The sequence below is a fragment of the Hypomesus nipponensis genome, chromosome 2 (genome assembly GCF_054491055.1).
Source record: "Hypomesus nipponensis isolate SF chromosome 2, ASM5449105v1, whole genome shotgun sequence".
Classification (NCBI taxonomy): domain Eukaryota; kingdom Metazoa; phylum Chordata; class Actinopteri; order Osmeriformes; family Osmeridae; genus Hypomesus; species Hypomesus nipponensis.
Window position 1 is genome coordinate 20,683,663 of NC_140362.1, and position 13,231 is coordinate 20,696,893.

Genomic DNA, 13,231 nt, shown 5'->3' on the forward strand with positions numbered 1-13,231 from the left:
CCTCTTGACCAGCACAGAGAAGACTTAACACAAGCAGAGCAACAAGCTTCTCTTTATTGGCTCAGAGCCTGTGACTCCAATTTATAAGAAAGGAGGCATTTCAGTTTGTTAGTTTATGACACCACCGTCACAAAGAAACAATCATAAACAGCAATGGCTGCGCGATGGGAAACAGTGAAGAGTGAATGGTTTCTGAGAGCAGTCCATTCTTTTACCGGACAATTCTCTGTACCTTCAACATTGTCCTTCTCATCCATTCAAATGAAGGACTTCTGGGGGGGGGGGTTTCTAAGAATATCTCCTCTGGTGTGATGTCATCAGAGGAGGATGTCAGAGTTGTCCTGCTTCGAAGGCATTTCAACATTAGTTGACACACTTATTCAAGGTGACTTGAAACACGACACAACCTACTTACGGTATCACCTTGGTGTGCAGTACAGCATGTATGGCACATATCTTACTATAATGTGATACATGGCTCATGTTCACTATCAATACCAGTACTTTGCTTTTATTCTCTCATTTCTGTTGATGAAAAGGGGCCCCCACTAGACTAAAGTTTTTGTCCACAGTTTTGTTTACTAAGCAGATACTATTTGTAGGGAGCAGGTAGGGTGTGTATGTAAAGGGAGAGATCTGGGGCCACATCTCTGTAGTCTCTCCGAAGTCTGTTTTCTGGTCTCAATTCTTATGAAATAAGCCCAAGAGAAGCAATATTGTTCTCGCCTACTATTTAACCCTATAGGAATCACACTGCAATAAAAAACAACTGAAAAAGATGTGAGGAGCAGGCCACACACACACACACACACGCATGAACACACACACACGCACACACACACACAACCCTGAGCAGCATCAGTAAATCACATTCTCGTCTCCTACACTTTTCGTTCTTTTTTACAGTGCGGTATGGAATGCTAGCTCAGGGTGGCTGGTGTTCACTGGAGCAGCCTCAATAGCAAGTCTCTCACTCATCCCATGTGTCTCCTATTAGCTACAGTCTACCAGAGAGAGAGAGAGTGAGAGAGAGAGAGAGAGAGAGAGAGAGAGAGAGGGAGAGTGAGAGTGAGAGTGAGAGAGAGAGAGAGAGAGAGAGAGAGAGAGGGAGGGGATAGGGGAATAGGGAAAGAGAGAGGGGATAGAGGAATAGGGAGAGTGAGAGATTGAGGGGAGAAATGAAGGGGGTGGAGAGAGGAATTTGATAGTCTTTGTGTGGGTGTCTTCTATAAAACATTTTTTTTTGGGGGGGGGGACGACCCTGCCAGCACTCTGAGTAGGCTTACATATGTGTTCTTTCAGTCTCGATTGTGTCGAGGCAAAACGTACAACGTTAGCAAAAAAAGAAGTAATTTATTTTCAGACTGTTTTTTCCTTCATTCGTTTCACAGGGGGGGGGGGGGGGAATTGAAAATAAAAAGCTAAAAACGAACCAGCATACCATGAAAATGTAAAAAAATAATAGAAAATAATATGTATATATAATTATATAATTATCATGAAACAGACAACACATCAACAATAATTATAACAATACTATTGATCATAAACATAACACGACTCTAAGTCGTTGGGCTCATGCATACTCATTGAACACCTCAGGTACAAACAAGGGGTTCGTTACTAAAAATAGATTAAAGGTTTCACCAGTTCAGAAGAAGCGCCTAGCTACATGCAATGACAGAAAAGAAAGACTCATGTACACATTCGTTCTGGCATAAAGGTATTTTACACATACTGTACTGCACTATATTGCTGCCCCTGCCTAATATACAGAGCACATTACAAAACAGACTGGAGTTGAACAACATACGCTAAGAAGCGCCGGAGTCTGGATCTAGGACACCGTACAGTAAACACAAGGACTGTGCGCAACATTTTCACTCTTCGCTCTCCCTCCCTCCATTCTTTAACCCCTTCCTCGCAGTCAAGTCAGTCCTATGATATGCTTCCAGTCTGTGTTTTTCTTTTTAAATCTTTCTTCATTGTTCAGTGCTTTCGTTCATTGTTTTGTTTTCGTTTTGCACATTATTCTCTCCTGTCTTCCGCTTGTCATCCTTGGACACGTCCCCCCTCTTTTTCCTTCCCTCACAAGGTCTTGTCACTCTCTTTCTTCAAATGGCTGAAAAGAAAGAAAAGTACAAAGAATTGCACATGGGCGTCTTGTGCAACATGGCAGGCACACACACACACTGACACACATACACACACACACACACACTGACAGACACACACACACACACTGACAGACAGGCTATTACACACATAAACAGATGCCTCAGCTCCACCCCCCCTCTCTCCTTCCTTTCCCCCTCCCCCACCCTATTCCAACATCCAAAGTACCTGTAGTACTCGTCCTGGGTGAGGGAGTGGTGGTGATGGTGGTGGATCCACTGCTGTTCCAGGGCCAGCCTCTGAATCTGCAGCTCAGCGCTCTGGGCCTGCTGCATGGCCTGTAGCTGATGGGCCGCGGACATGGGGCCAGAGAGAGAGGAGGGCTGGGGAAGCTCGCGGAACGGAGCGCCTGAGGGCCGGAGGAGAGGAGCGGAGCGGAGGGAAAGGACGGTGGGAAGGACCGAGACAGGATGGAGGAGAGGTGAAGAGTAGGGGTGTATGAAAAAGTGAATTGACGATAGAAAGAGAAACAAGGGAGGTCAGCCATGAGCGGGAGTTCGGTTGGAAAGAAGAGAGAAGAAGAGGGAACGAAAGAGGGAAAGAAAATATTAAATGTCAACACCTCGGACATTCCATTCCTTCCACAATTACTATAAAATACAATAACTGTGACGGTGTTGAATTCCTGGATGTGCAGATTCACATTTCACATTCTTCTCACCGAAGAGCTGCTGGCGTAACACCTCGCTATCAGTGAGGGGGTGTGCCAGGATGGGGGTGCCCAGAGAGGCTCCGGGGTAGGGCAGGCGTGCCAGGGGAGACCCCGATGCCAGCGGGTCCATCAGGGGGTGCACCCCGCCCGCCGCTGGCGGCCAATGATGTAAGAGGAAATACAGGAAATATTTAATAGGAGTCACCATGCAAACGAGTCAAAAGAACGAGGGGCGGATTCATACGGGCAAATCCCTGTGTCACCTTCTGATGGATCGGTAATTGATTGCAATGCCTTGATAAGATATGGGTACTGGATGACTTGAGTACTTTAGACAATGCTATGTATAGCGTATGGGTGGAGTGGTTGTCTCAGCAGTGGGTACCTGTGTCTTGCTGGTGCAGGTGTAGGTGGGAGTGGATGTGTGAGTGCTGGTGATGATGAGGCGTAACGTTCAACATCTGGAGACGCCCCAGATTCTCCCCTCCTCCTCCTCCTCCTCCTCCTCCTCCACCACCACCTCCTCCTCCTGTTCCTCCTCCGCTTCCTCCTCCTCCTCCACCACTTGCCCCTCTTTCTCTCTCCCTCTCTTGTTCTCTCTCCCCACTGGCTGGCAGCCCCACTCTGTCTCTCTCCCTCTCTCTCTCTCTCTCCCTCTCCCCACTCCTCTCTCTCTCCGAGGAGGCGGGCGAGCGAGTGGGAGTGGGGTAGGTCTCAGCGGGGGCAGCTGGACCCTGGGTGGGGGCGGGTGGGGGGTGAGAGTGGAGGGAGCTGGGGAAGGAAGGGTGGGGGGAGGGATGATGGTGGGATGAAGCGGGGTTGGAGGAGGAGGGCGGAGGGGCAGGAGCTGGAGGAGGGGCGGCGGGGGCCGGGGGAGGAGGAGCAGCAGTGGGTGTGGTTATGGGGTGGGTGGGGAGTGGGGGAGGGACTATGGAGGACGGGGGTGGGTTGGAGTGGGGCTGGGGGGCGGAGGGGTTGGGGGGTCGGCTCACAGGGGCTAGCCCTGGGTTCTGGAGAGGGGGTGGGGCTGGAGGGGCTGAAGGAGGGGGCGTGCCATAGAGTGACACCTCACCGGCCCCCCCTCCTCCACCCCCTAACAGGAGGGAGTGGGCGTGTGCGTGTGCGTGGGCATGGGCGTGGGCGTGCGAGTGGGAGTGAGCGAGGGCAAGTGCCGTTTGGTCAGCCATGGAGACCGGCGGATACATCCTCTCCTCACTCTTAAACTCAAAGCCCGGCTTCATGCGGTCCCTGTGGGCTGCCATGGCATGAGGGAAGCCCATCCCTGCACCGCCCATCCCCCCTGGCCCCGGCCCCCCAGGTACTCCCCCATGACCCCCCATGCCCCCATGACCCCCCTCCAGACTACCCCCGTATAGGAACCCCAAGATGGCGGCTGCCGTGGCAGCGTCGGCGGGGAGGTGGTGAGGGTGGCCCAGGCCGGGGTTTTGGAACTGGGGTAGGAAGAAGGAAGGGTGGACGTGGGGGTGGGCGTGGGGGTGGGCGTGGTGGTGAACGTGGGGGTGGTGGGCCTGCGCTCGGCTGGCCGCGCCTAGGGGAGACATGGCGTGAGGCCGCGCGTACTCGCTCAGGGTCCTCAGAGCAGGTGTGTCAGGACCCAGGTAGGGACCCCCTAACCCGATCCCTAGGGCCCCCTGGGGACCCCCAACCACTGCCGACGCCCCTCCCATGGACGGGAGGAGGAGGGAGTGGGGGATGGAGTGAGAGAGGGAAGGGTGGAGAGGGTGGGAGGGGTGCAGGTGAGCGTGGGGGTGGGGGTGGTGGTGCTGGGGGTGAGGGGGAGGGTGGGAGGCAGGGTTGCCAGAGGAAGAGGAGGAGGAGGATGAAGGGTCGAGGAGGATGGAGGAAGACGAGGGGAAGAAGAGGGAGGAGCCTTGGCGTGGCCCTCCTCCTACGGCGTTGTTGTTGTTGTTGTCCTTCTGCTGCTGCAGAGGGAGGGGGGGAGAAAAAGAGAAGGGAGAGAAAAGGAGAGGGAGAGAAAGAGAGAAGAGAGAGAAAAAGAGAGAGAGAGAGAATGAGAAGGGAGAGAGAAAAAGAGAAGGGAGAGAAATAGAGGGAGAGAAAGAGAGAAGAGAGAGATATATTATCAATGCACCCACATGTCTGGTTATCATCGTAATCAGCATCCTCATCATCATTACTTTTGTTCTCCTAAAATATACAAACTCTGATCCACAACAGGCTTACTTGTAGGTGTCTCTCCAGTTCCCTCTCTCTTTCCCGCTCTCGCTCTCGTTCTCTCTCTTTCTCTCGCAGGTCTCTGGCTCTCTGCTCCACCTCTCGCCGGGCCCTCTCGATCACCTCGTTCCTTTTCTTCCACAGTTTGGATCCATCCAGCGGGACGAACAGAACATCGCTGCGAGCGCACGAGTTCCCACTGCCCCGGTCTAGAACTCTGTGGAACCTGACAACAGCACACACACACACCTCAGTGAGGAAGAACACTTCACACTCATGAAGATCGTCATGAAAGAGAGACAGATTTGGTTTCTAATAATCAATATCAGACGCCCAGAAGAAGTTTCCGGTATTTTTTTACTGTCTGGTTTAACGTATCGCGTGAAAGGACATCCGTGTGGGGAACAGGTCCAGACAGAAGCTATGCTGTTACGACCAGACAGAAGCTATGCTGTTACGACCAGACAGAAGCTATGCTGTTACGTCCAGACAGAAGCTATGCTGTTACGACCAGACAGAAGCTATGCTGTTACGACCAGACAGAAGCTATGCTGTTACGACCAGACAGAAGCTATGCTGTTACGACCAGACAGAAGCTATGCTGTTACGACCAGACAGAAGCTATGCTGTTACGACCAGACAGAAACTATGTTGTTACGACCAGACAGAAGCTATGCTGTTACGACCAGACAGAAGCTATGCTGTTACGACCAGACAGAAGCTATGCTGTTACGACCAGACAGAAGCTATGCTGTTACGACCAGACAGAAGCTATGCTGTTACGACCAGACAGAAGCTATGCTGTTATGACAGGACTAACGTTCATCCCGTCTCACCTCGCGGACTGGCTGGCGTGGATCGGAACGTCCACGAGTTTCGGCTCAGGGGACGGGCTTCTCAACACCGGGGGCGGGCTCTCGCTCTCCTCCCGTTCCTCTATTGGTTCCTCCTTGATGACGGGCGGAGGGAGAGGGCCAGTAGACGAATCCGAATGCCCGTCTCCAGGAAGTGTGGAGCTGGAGCTGGGGGTTGAAGTGCCGTTGTTGTTGCCAGGGTTGCCAAGAGGTCCCTTGGAGGCGTTAGGGGGCGAGAGGGAGTGGGAGTTGCTATTGCTGTTGTTGTTGGGTATGCCACTGCTACTATTGCTGTGGGCCAGGTTACTGCCACTGTTTCCATTGGGGTGGTAGGGGCCACTGAAGGGGGGGTGGCTGTTTAAGGTGCCGTGGTAGGAGGAGGGCCTACATCCTGGGGAACAGGTAGAAGACACGCCCGAACCAGGAAGTGGCATGTTCGCTCCGGAGGAGGCACCAGGAGGGAAAGATGGAAATCCTCCCATCTGATTGGTTGCCGTGCTAGACAAGGGCGGAGGAGGAGGAGTCTGATTGGACGAGGGGTACTGCACCGGACGCGTGTGGTTTGGTCCCAGGCTGGAGGTGGGCGGCTGGGGTAGGGAGGTCTGGGGGGGAGGGAGAGGAGGGGCGGGAGGTGGAGGGGGATAGGGAGCATTGGGAGGATGGGAGTGGTGCGAGGAGGAAGAGGAGGAGGAAGGAGAGTGGGAGGGGGGTTGGGCGGGGCCTCCGCGGCTCGGATAAAGAGCTGCCTCTCGCAGGTTCGAGTCCCTCTCTCGGTCCCTGGCTGACTGGACTTGGTAGTGTGGGTGGGAGGGGTGGGAGGGGTGTGAGGAATGGGGTCCACCAGGGTAGTCCCTCCCCAGATTGGGGGTCATCCCGGGGGGGCTGGGGTACTCCCGTGGGGGGCCAGAGGAGGAGGCTGCACCAGGTGGGTAGTCTTTCCCTCCTGGAGGGGCGTACTCCCTGTGGAAGTGCTCTCCGCCGGAGGAAGGGGGCGGGGCCTGGTCTACTGAGGGGGGGTATTCCCGGTTGGAGGGGTTTGGAGGATGGGGGTGAGCGTGAGGTGGCAGGGAGGAGAGGGAGGGGTGAGTGGCGGTGCTTTGGGGTGAAGACGGGGGGTCTCGGGTTAGGATGGGGGTCACAGGTAACCCGCCGGCTGAGCCTGGGGGGTTGCTGGGGGGCATGGGGTTGCTGTTCCCCCCCACCTCTCTCGTCTGCCCCCCATATTCGCCCCACCTGCCCGCTTCCTTGTCTCTGGAGTGACCTCCCCCAGGTCCCGTCCCATTGGCCCCAAAGTCTCGACTCTGGTTCTGATTGGGCAGAGAGAAATCCCTTCCTCCATCTCTCTCCCTGTCCCTCTCTCTATCTCTGTCCCTAAACCCTGACCCAAATTCTCTCCCCCCGGGTCCCATGGGGCCGTCTCTCCCAGGTGCCTGTGCTACCAGACCGGGGTACTCGCGGTTCTGACTCCCCGACAGAGAGCCAAACTCTCTGGCCTGCAGACCGTTGGGTCCCCCCATCCCCCCGCTAGTGTTGTTGTTGTTTCCACCCCCACCGCTGCTGCCAACGCTGGCGGAGAACTCCCTGCTCATCTCCCTCCCTCCGAACTCGCCTCTGCCTCCCCTCTCCCGCTCTCCCGTCGCCCCCCTCTCTCTGTCCCCTCCCCCACCAGTGTACCTGGGCAGGTACTCCCTGTGGGGGTGGGGGTGAGGGTGGGGGAGGTAGGGGGGGCGCGAGGCGGAGGAGAGGCGGGAGGAGGGGGGGTTGTAGACGGAGGGCAGTTGCTGCTGCTGCACTGGGGGTTGGTGCTGCGGCTGGTGCGGGTGGTGGTTACCGGGGTAACGGGCGTAGCCCCAGCTACCCTGGCAACCGGTTGCCGTGCCACCCTGCCAGCTGGTGGGGCTATAGTGATGGGGGTGGGGTGAAGGCTGAGGCTGGGGCAAGGGGCTGGTTTGCGGTAACAGGGAAGGGGGCGTGGACTGGGTCTTGTCCATGAGTTTCTCAGCCTTCTCCAGCTTGTCTCTTTCTGCCTTGGCCTCGACTGGGAGGTTCGGACCCCCCAGCTCCAGCGGCTTCAGGGCGGGGGGAGGGGGCAGCGGTGGGGGAGGGGCGTGCGGAATATTGGGGTTGCCGTGGGGATAGTCTCCCCCAGAGACGGTTGTCTTGGTCGTGCATTGAGCGTTGGCTTTGGCGTTCATCCGACTGCCTCCGTGTCCTCCGTCCCCGCCGGCGGCTCCTCCGTACTCCACCTTCACCAGCTTGGAGTCCAGGGAGAAGTAGGACTTCCTGCCACTGTTGCCCTCGGCGACGCTGGAGTCAGCTCCGCCACGGACAGAGGGAGTGAGGGCAGAGGGAGGGCAAGGGGCGGTAGGTGGCTTCAGAGCAGGACTGTCGTCCATCCTCCCGTCGCCGTCCCTCCTCTCCGCCTCTCCGCAAGACTCCTCCCCTCTCGCCTCTCTCGCTGATCTTCTGTCCTCTCCCCCTGACTTCCCCACTCCTCCCCCTTTCCCCTTTTCACGATCCCTCTCTCCTTGCTTGGGCGAATCAGGGCTGTCGGAGTCTGAGTCCAGGCTGGCCAATGGGGAGGCGGAGAGACTCGGAGAGGAGGAGCGGTTGTCCTGGTCTATGTCCCGCCCACTGCTCAGACTACTGCTGCTATTGGCCAGGCTCCCTACCACCGAGCTCCTGCTACCTTGGGATTGCCCATCCTCATTGTCACTCTCCCGTGATTGGCTTACAGCCGGGGGTGGGGGTGGGACAGTGGAGGGGGTATTCTCGGTAGAATTAGTTGAAGCAGGGGGGGCTGTGTTTGGGGCGGCATCCTGTGAGAAAATGTGTAAATGTGTTTTATTTGACACACGCCTGTACAAATGTGCGGTACAGTGCGTTACAACTATAGAGCATCGTTGTAGTAAATATGTGCCGTGCTCAAACAGTATCCAGTTGAATCACATCCTCGAGGAGTGATTACATTGAACTTGATGTACTTGACAGGAGTAGACGCAGTTGTTTTTTCCCTTCATGAGATGATATGTTTCTGTTAAACTGACCTGCACTTTCTGCCTCTTCGGTGGAGGCCCGTGTTCCTCCCCTTCGCTCTCTGATGAGTCGTGACCTTGCGAACGCCGATTGAAGCGGTTTGCAGCCAATTCCTCACTGGTGGCTCTTTGCTGAAAAGAAAGAACGGGTTTTAATTCTGCCGCAGTTCTGCTCCTAAGTCTGTTTTTAGAACAAAGAGGCGCACAGAAGACATCAAAGTACCAGAAAGACGACACGCAAAGTGCACAAGCGTGTAAAACACGGAAACAAACATCATCGGCAGTGCAAGAGTACACCAATTGTGGCGATGACTCACACACACTCACACACACTCACACCAAACAGGCCTTCACGAGGGCTTTGATCGATGAGCAGTGATTGACAGACCCTTCTCTGTCTTAACTAAACGAGACACTGAGTTATAAGGGGTGAACGCAGGAGAGAGAGAGAGACACGGAGGCGGTGGAGTCTAACCGTCTGCCTGTCGCTGCGTTCGGCTCGAGACGGGCTGGGGTGCGGGCGTCTGCCCCTCCTCTCCTCACTGCCCCCCCTCCTCCGCCCACTGCGCATGGGCATCTGAACCGACCAGGGGTGAAGGAGGAGGAGAAGGAGAAGGGGGTAAAGGGGGGGGGGGGTAAAGATTAGGTGAGATTAGTGAGATGATATAATAAGATGATCAGAACATAACGTGAATCAATACATGATGAAACAGCGAAATTAAGGCGTTGGAGTTATGGAAGGTAGAGAGAACACGAGAAGAGATCATTAGAAAGAGGAACATTGGGTAAAAAAACTAAACAATAGAGGCCAGGTAAAACAATAAGACATAAGGGAGACATGGTACATGGAGGTAGGCAGGAAATAAGAAGATCGTCACAATAACGGCATTGGTAGTCATATCACACAGAATTATTGTTTTCATTCACCTCTAATATATAATAGGCTACTTATCAACTCGAGATAATCTAATTCATATAATTTCAAAACCATCCATGATTTCACATTTAATAACGCCTTATGAGAAGAGAAGGCAATTTCTTTGACACACACACACACAAATGATGATAACAGTTCTTACTGATTCTTTGTGAGTTCTTGTCTTCATGGTCTTTCCTCTGCAATGTCCATTTCACCTCGCAGGCAACGGCAGAGGAAGTAGCAGTCTCTGTTCAGTCTGGGGATCAACACATCCGAGCTACCCAGGCCTGCAGAGACAACAGCACAACCACGTCAAATCAAACTCTTCCTCCAAGGTTTGTTCCAAGGTTGGTCAGGGCGACAACCGCACAAGAGGCAGCCTCATAAACATGAAGCTTTCATACCAAGATATGACAAAGATGCAACAAAAACACCACATCCTATTTTCTAACTGTTGTCATCAAACACGGTACAAAGCCGAGACACCATGCGAGGCTTCCCCGCGCCGTACCCCCTTCCACCTCCATGACCACAGTTCAAAACCTTCAGCCACATGTGGTTATCCTACAATCCCTGCGCATGGCCAGCCAGCACACCCACATCAACTCAGTCCCAAGCCTCCTCATGCATTCATAAGGTCAACCCGACTACGACATAGCGTTAGAGAGGTGTTCATGTCTCACTCCGCCATTCATAAGAGTAACTGACATTAAAAACAGGAACTACAAAGGTCTCGTTAATCCATTCATTCATGTTCCACTAAGAAACCTCATTCATATTAAATGAGGTTATAAATAGTACAGTTACACACAGGAAGAAATTAAAAGATATATTTAGATGAGTAGTCGCAAAGTAGTGGCACTGTTCGTGTACAGTACAAGCACATTCAACTAAGTGGGCAGTAAACAACACATTCATTTTCAAGTTTATGTGTACGTGTGTTTGATTCATCGCACACTCACTACAGTAAATCCCACAGCACTACCTTGTGCAGTACATACAGATATGCATTAATCATTACTGAGTAGAGCATGCATTGACTTATTCATACACTCACAGCATTTATACCCTACATCTACATACAGTGCACAGTAAGTGATTAATGGCTGATGGGTACTTGGGCTTTACATTGAACACAAGGAGACAGCCACAAGGAGGCTGCAAATTGAAAAATACAGCGCACACCTCGGGCCTGTGGTCCAAACAGTCAGTAATGAATTGTGCAGGCTACGGTCTCATGAAATGTGTGGATCAACTCGTATTCCCGGGCTACAGTTCCCGAAGACAGAGTATATTTACAGCGTGCAATGTCACAGGTGGCTGCTTCTTATTCATGTGTTCATTTGCAGGTTCCTGGCCAAGGTCTATAAACAACTACATTAGCAAACACAGCAACTTACACAGCAGAATAGGGTATACTAATGGCATCTGATGGTCTCTCCCACTGTCTCGCTCTCTAACACACGACCTAAACTCACTCACTCCTATGTGTTTTGCTTGTGTCTCTGTCAAACACATGTACGTCAATAAAAAAATAAATACTACTAGGAATGCATAGCGGGCATAGCATGCTCCAAGCCACAGTTTGAGCAGACACAGTTGCACAGCTTACATCACCGTCAAACAGGCACCGCAACCTTCTTTCTTCTTTCTTCTCCTGCGAATGTTATTGATACACATGCAGAAGCGACCGGGTACAGCTTTTCTACCTTCATCGAGAGAGCTACAACAGAATCGCCCGAACCGAGAGAATGAGCAACAGCTACACCGATAAAGCAGAAAGATTCACACATCCATGCGTTTTGTCGCGCACTCTATATTTTCATCCCCTGGATAAAGAAAACGGTTGAATAGAATGGCGATAGGCATTTTGCACCGCCTGTTCTCGTTGGAATGTGAGTGCGTGTGTTGACCGTTCTAACACACATATACCGGGGCATAAATTAGCCATAACGCACGAGCATGATCATTAACGCACAAAGGAAGGGGAGGGAGGACACAAGCGTGGCCAACAAGAAAAGCTAAAAATATAGACTGTGCATCCATTTTCCCCTCTCCTTACCTATAATATCCAGCGATGCGTGTCCCCCTTTTTCACTCTCCCTTTCTTTCTCTCTGCCTCACGTTTCACATTGTACGTGGACCTACATAGGCTACACAGTGGCACAAGCTCCTATAAACAGAGCCCGGCGCTGGATCATTTTGAAACGGTTCCGCAAATAATGCAGAATTTCTCTCTCAAGTCGTTGCAGGAAAAACGGGGTGCTGCTGAAGACTGTACAAATTGATGCGTACGCTTGGCTTCCCCACCCCCTTCGCCCCTTTTCCTTTCTCCCCACTCCCCCTTCCTCCGTCAAGACGACTTGCACTTTTTTTTTGCCGTCGGTACAGTCACAATTTTAACGGAGGGGCGAACAGGGGATGCACGTCGGGTAAGAGAAAGAGAGCGAGAGCGAGAGAGAGAGAGAGAGGGAGCTGAAGGAGGGCGTGATTTGCATATTCCTAAGGAAAGGGGGAGCGAGGACAGGGGAGAAGGAGGGAGGGAGAAGGAAGAGGCGCAGAGAAGGCCAAAACTCTGAAGAGGGAGGGGAGACAGGGAGAGAAAGGTCTCTCTATTCTACCTCAACCCAAAACACGTTCACCTACACTGTGGTATACAGACCAACCTTCCTGTGAATATCTACATCCACACATTCTCACGAGCTCTATAAAGAACAAGGAATATGATGGAATCTTCCAAAGCTATCCTTTGTTCGCGTAGGCGAGGCCTACACTATTTCTTATCCTAACAATATCACACCGTGCCAACATCAAGGCCTTTATAAGCTAGATAAGCATATGGTCATACTCATTTAATGACAGATAACTCTAACTTTGTCTAGACTATATACATCCGCCCATTTAGGGGCCATCCAACGTAGCAGTTTTCTTGTAAAAAGGCCATATATTTTAGGCGAAGCATCTCCTTTTAATTTTTCCCTTTCCAACAAATGACTCCCTCCCCCCCCCCCCTCTGTCTAGTCTATCCTGACAGTCGGGGAAAGCTTGCAACCGTGTGGCCAGTCAAGCGGCTCTGCAAAGCTCCCTCTCTCCATGTCGCTCCCTCGCCCCTTCACCCAGCCCCCTGTCCCGTCTCCTATTGTGTAGTAACCATAGTAACCGTCTTGAGGATTGGCAGAGTGCGCCTGCGCGCAGGGAACGGTTCAGGAAACCCTTCTCCTCCACTATCTGTGCGCGAGCGTAGCTTCACTCGACAACCACCGCAGCTCGCGCTCCCTCTGCTGCTACATTTGTAACTTGCAGTTGACTAAACTGCAAAAGTGTATTTTCATGCAGCAACATATCGCAAATGAATACGCACATGTGCATGGTGTAGGTAGGCTAAATGAATTAATAATTG

The 13,231-nt window shown here is 52.7% G+C and overlaps 1 protein-coding gene across 2 annotated transcripts; it reads right to left on the reverse strand.

Annotated features, from left to right (window-relative positions):
- Nucleotides 1–1,370: 1,370 nt before the first annotated feature.
- atn1 (atrophin 1) lies at nt 1,371–12,194 on the reverse strand. Of its 2 annotated transcripts, none has more exons than XM_084668626.1 (10): nt 11,894–12,194; nt 9,992–10,118; nt 9,388–9,489; nt 8,925–9,044; nt 5,860–8,696; nt 5,033–5,249; nt 3,213–4,770; nt 2,837–2,980; nt 2,344–2,524; nt 1,371–2,122 (listed from the first exon to the last, which is right to left on the reverse strand). In XM_084668626.1, the coding sequence occupies exons 2-10, from the start codon at nt 10,016–10,018 to the stop codon at nt 2,089–2,091; spliced, it is 5,220 nt and encodes a 1,739-aa protein (XP_084524752.1). In that variant the 5' UTR covers nt 10,019–10,118; nt 11,894–12,194; the 3' UTR covers nt 1,371–2,088. The 2 variants fall into 2 exon arrangements, with proteins under 2 accessions (XP_084524752.1, XP_084524758.1); XM_084668632.1 differs by lacking the exon at nt 11,894–12,194 and adding an exon at nt 11,444–11,720.
- Between the last annotated feature and the right edge of the window lie 1,037 nt (nt 12,195–13,231).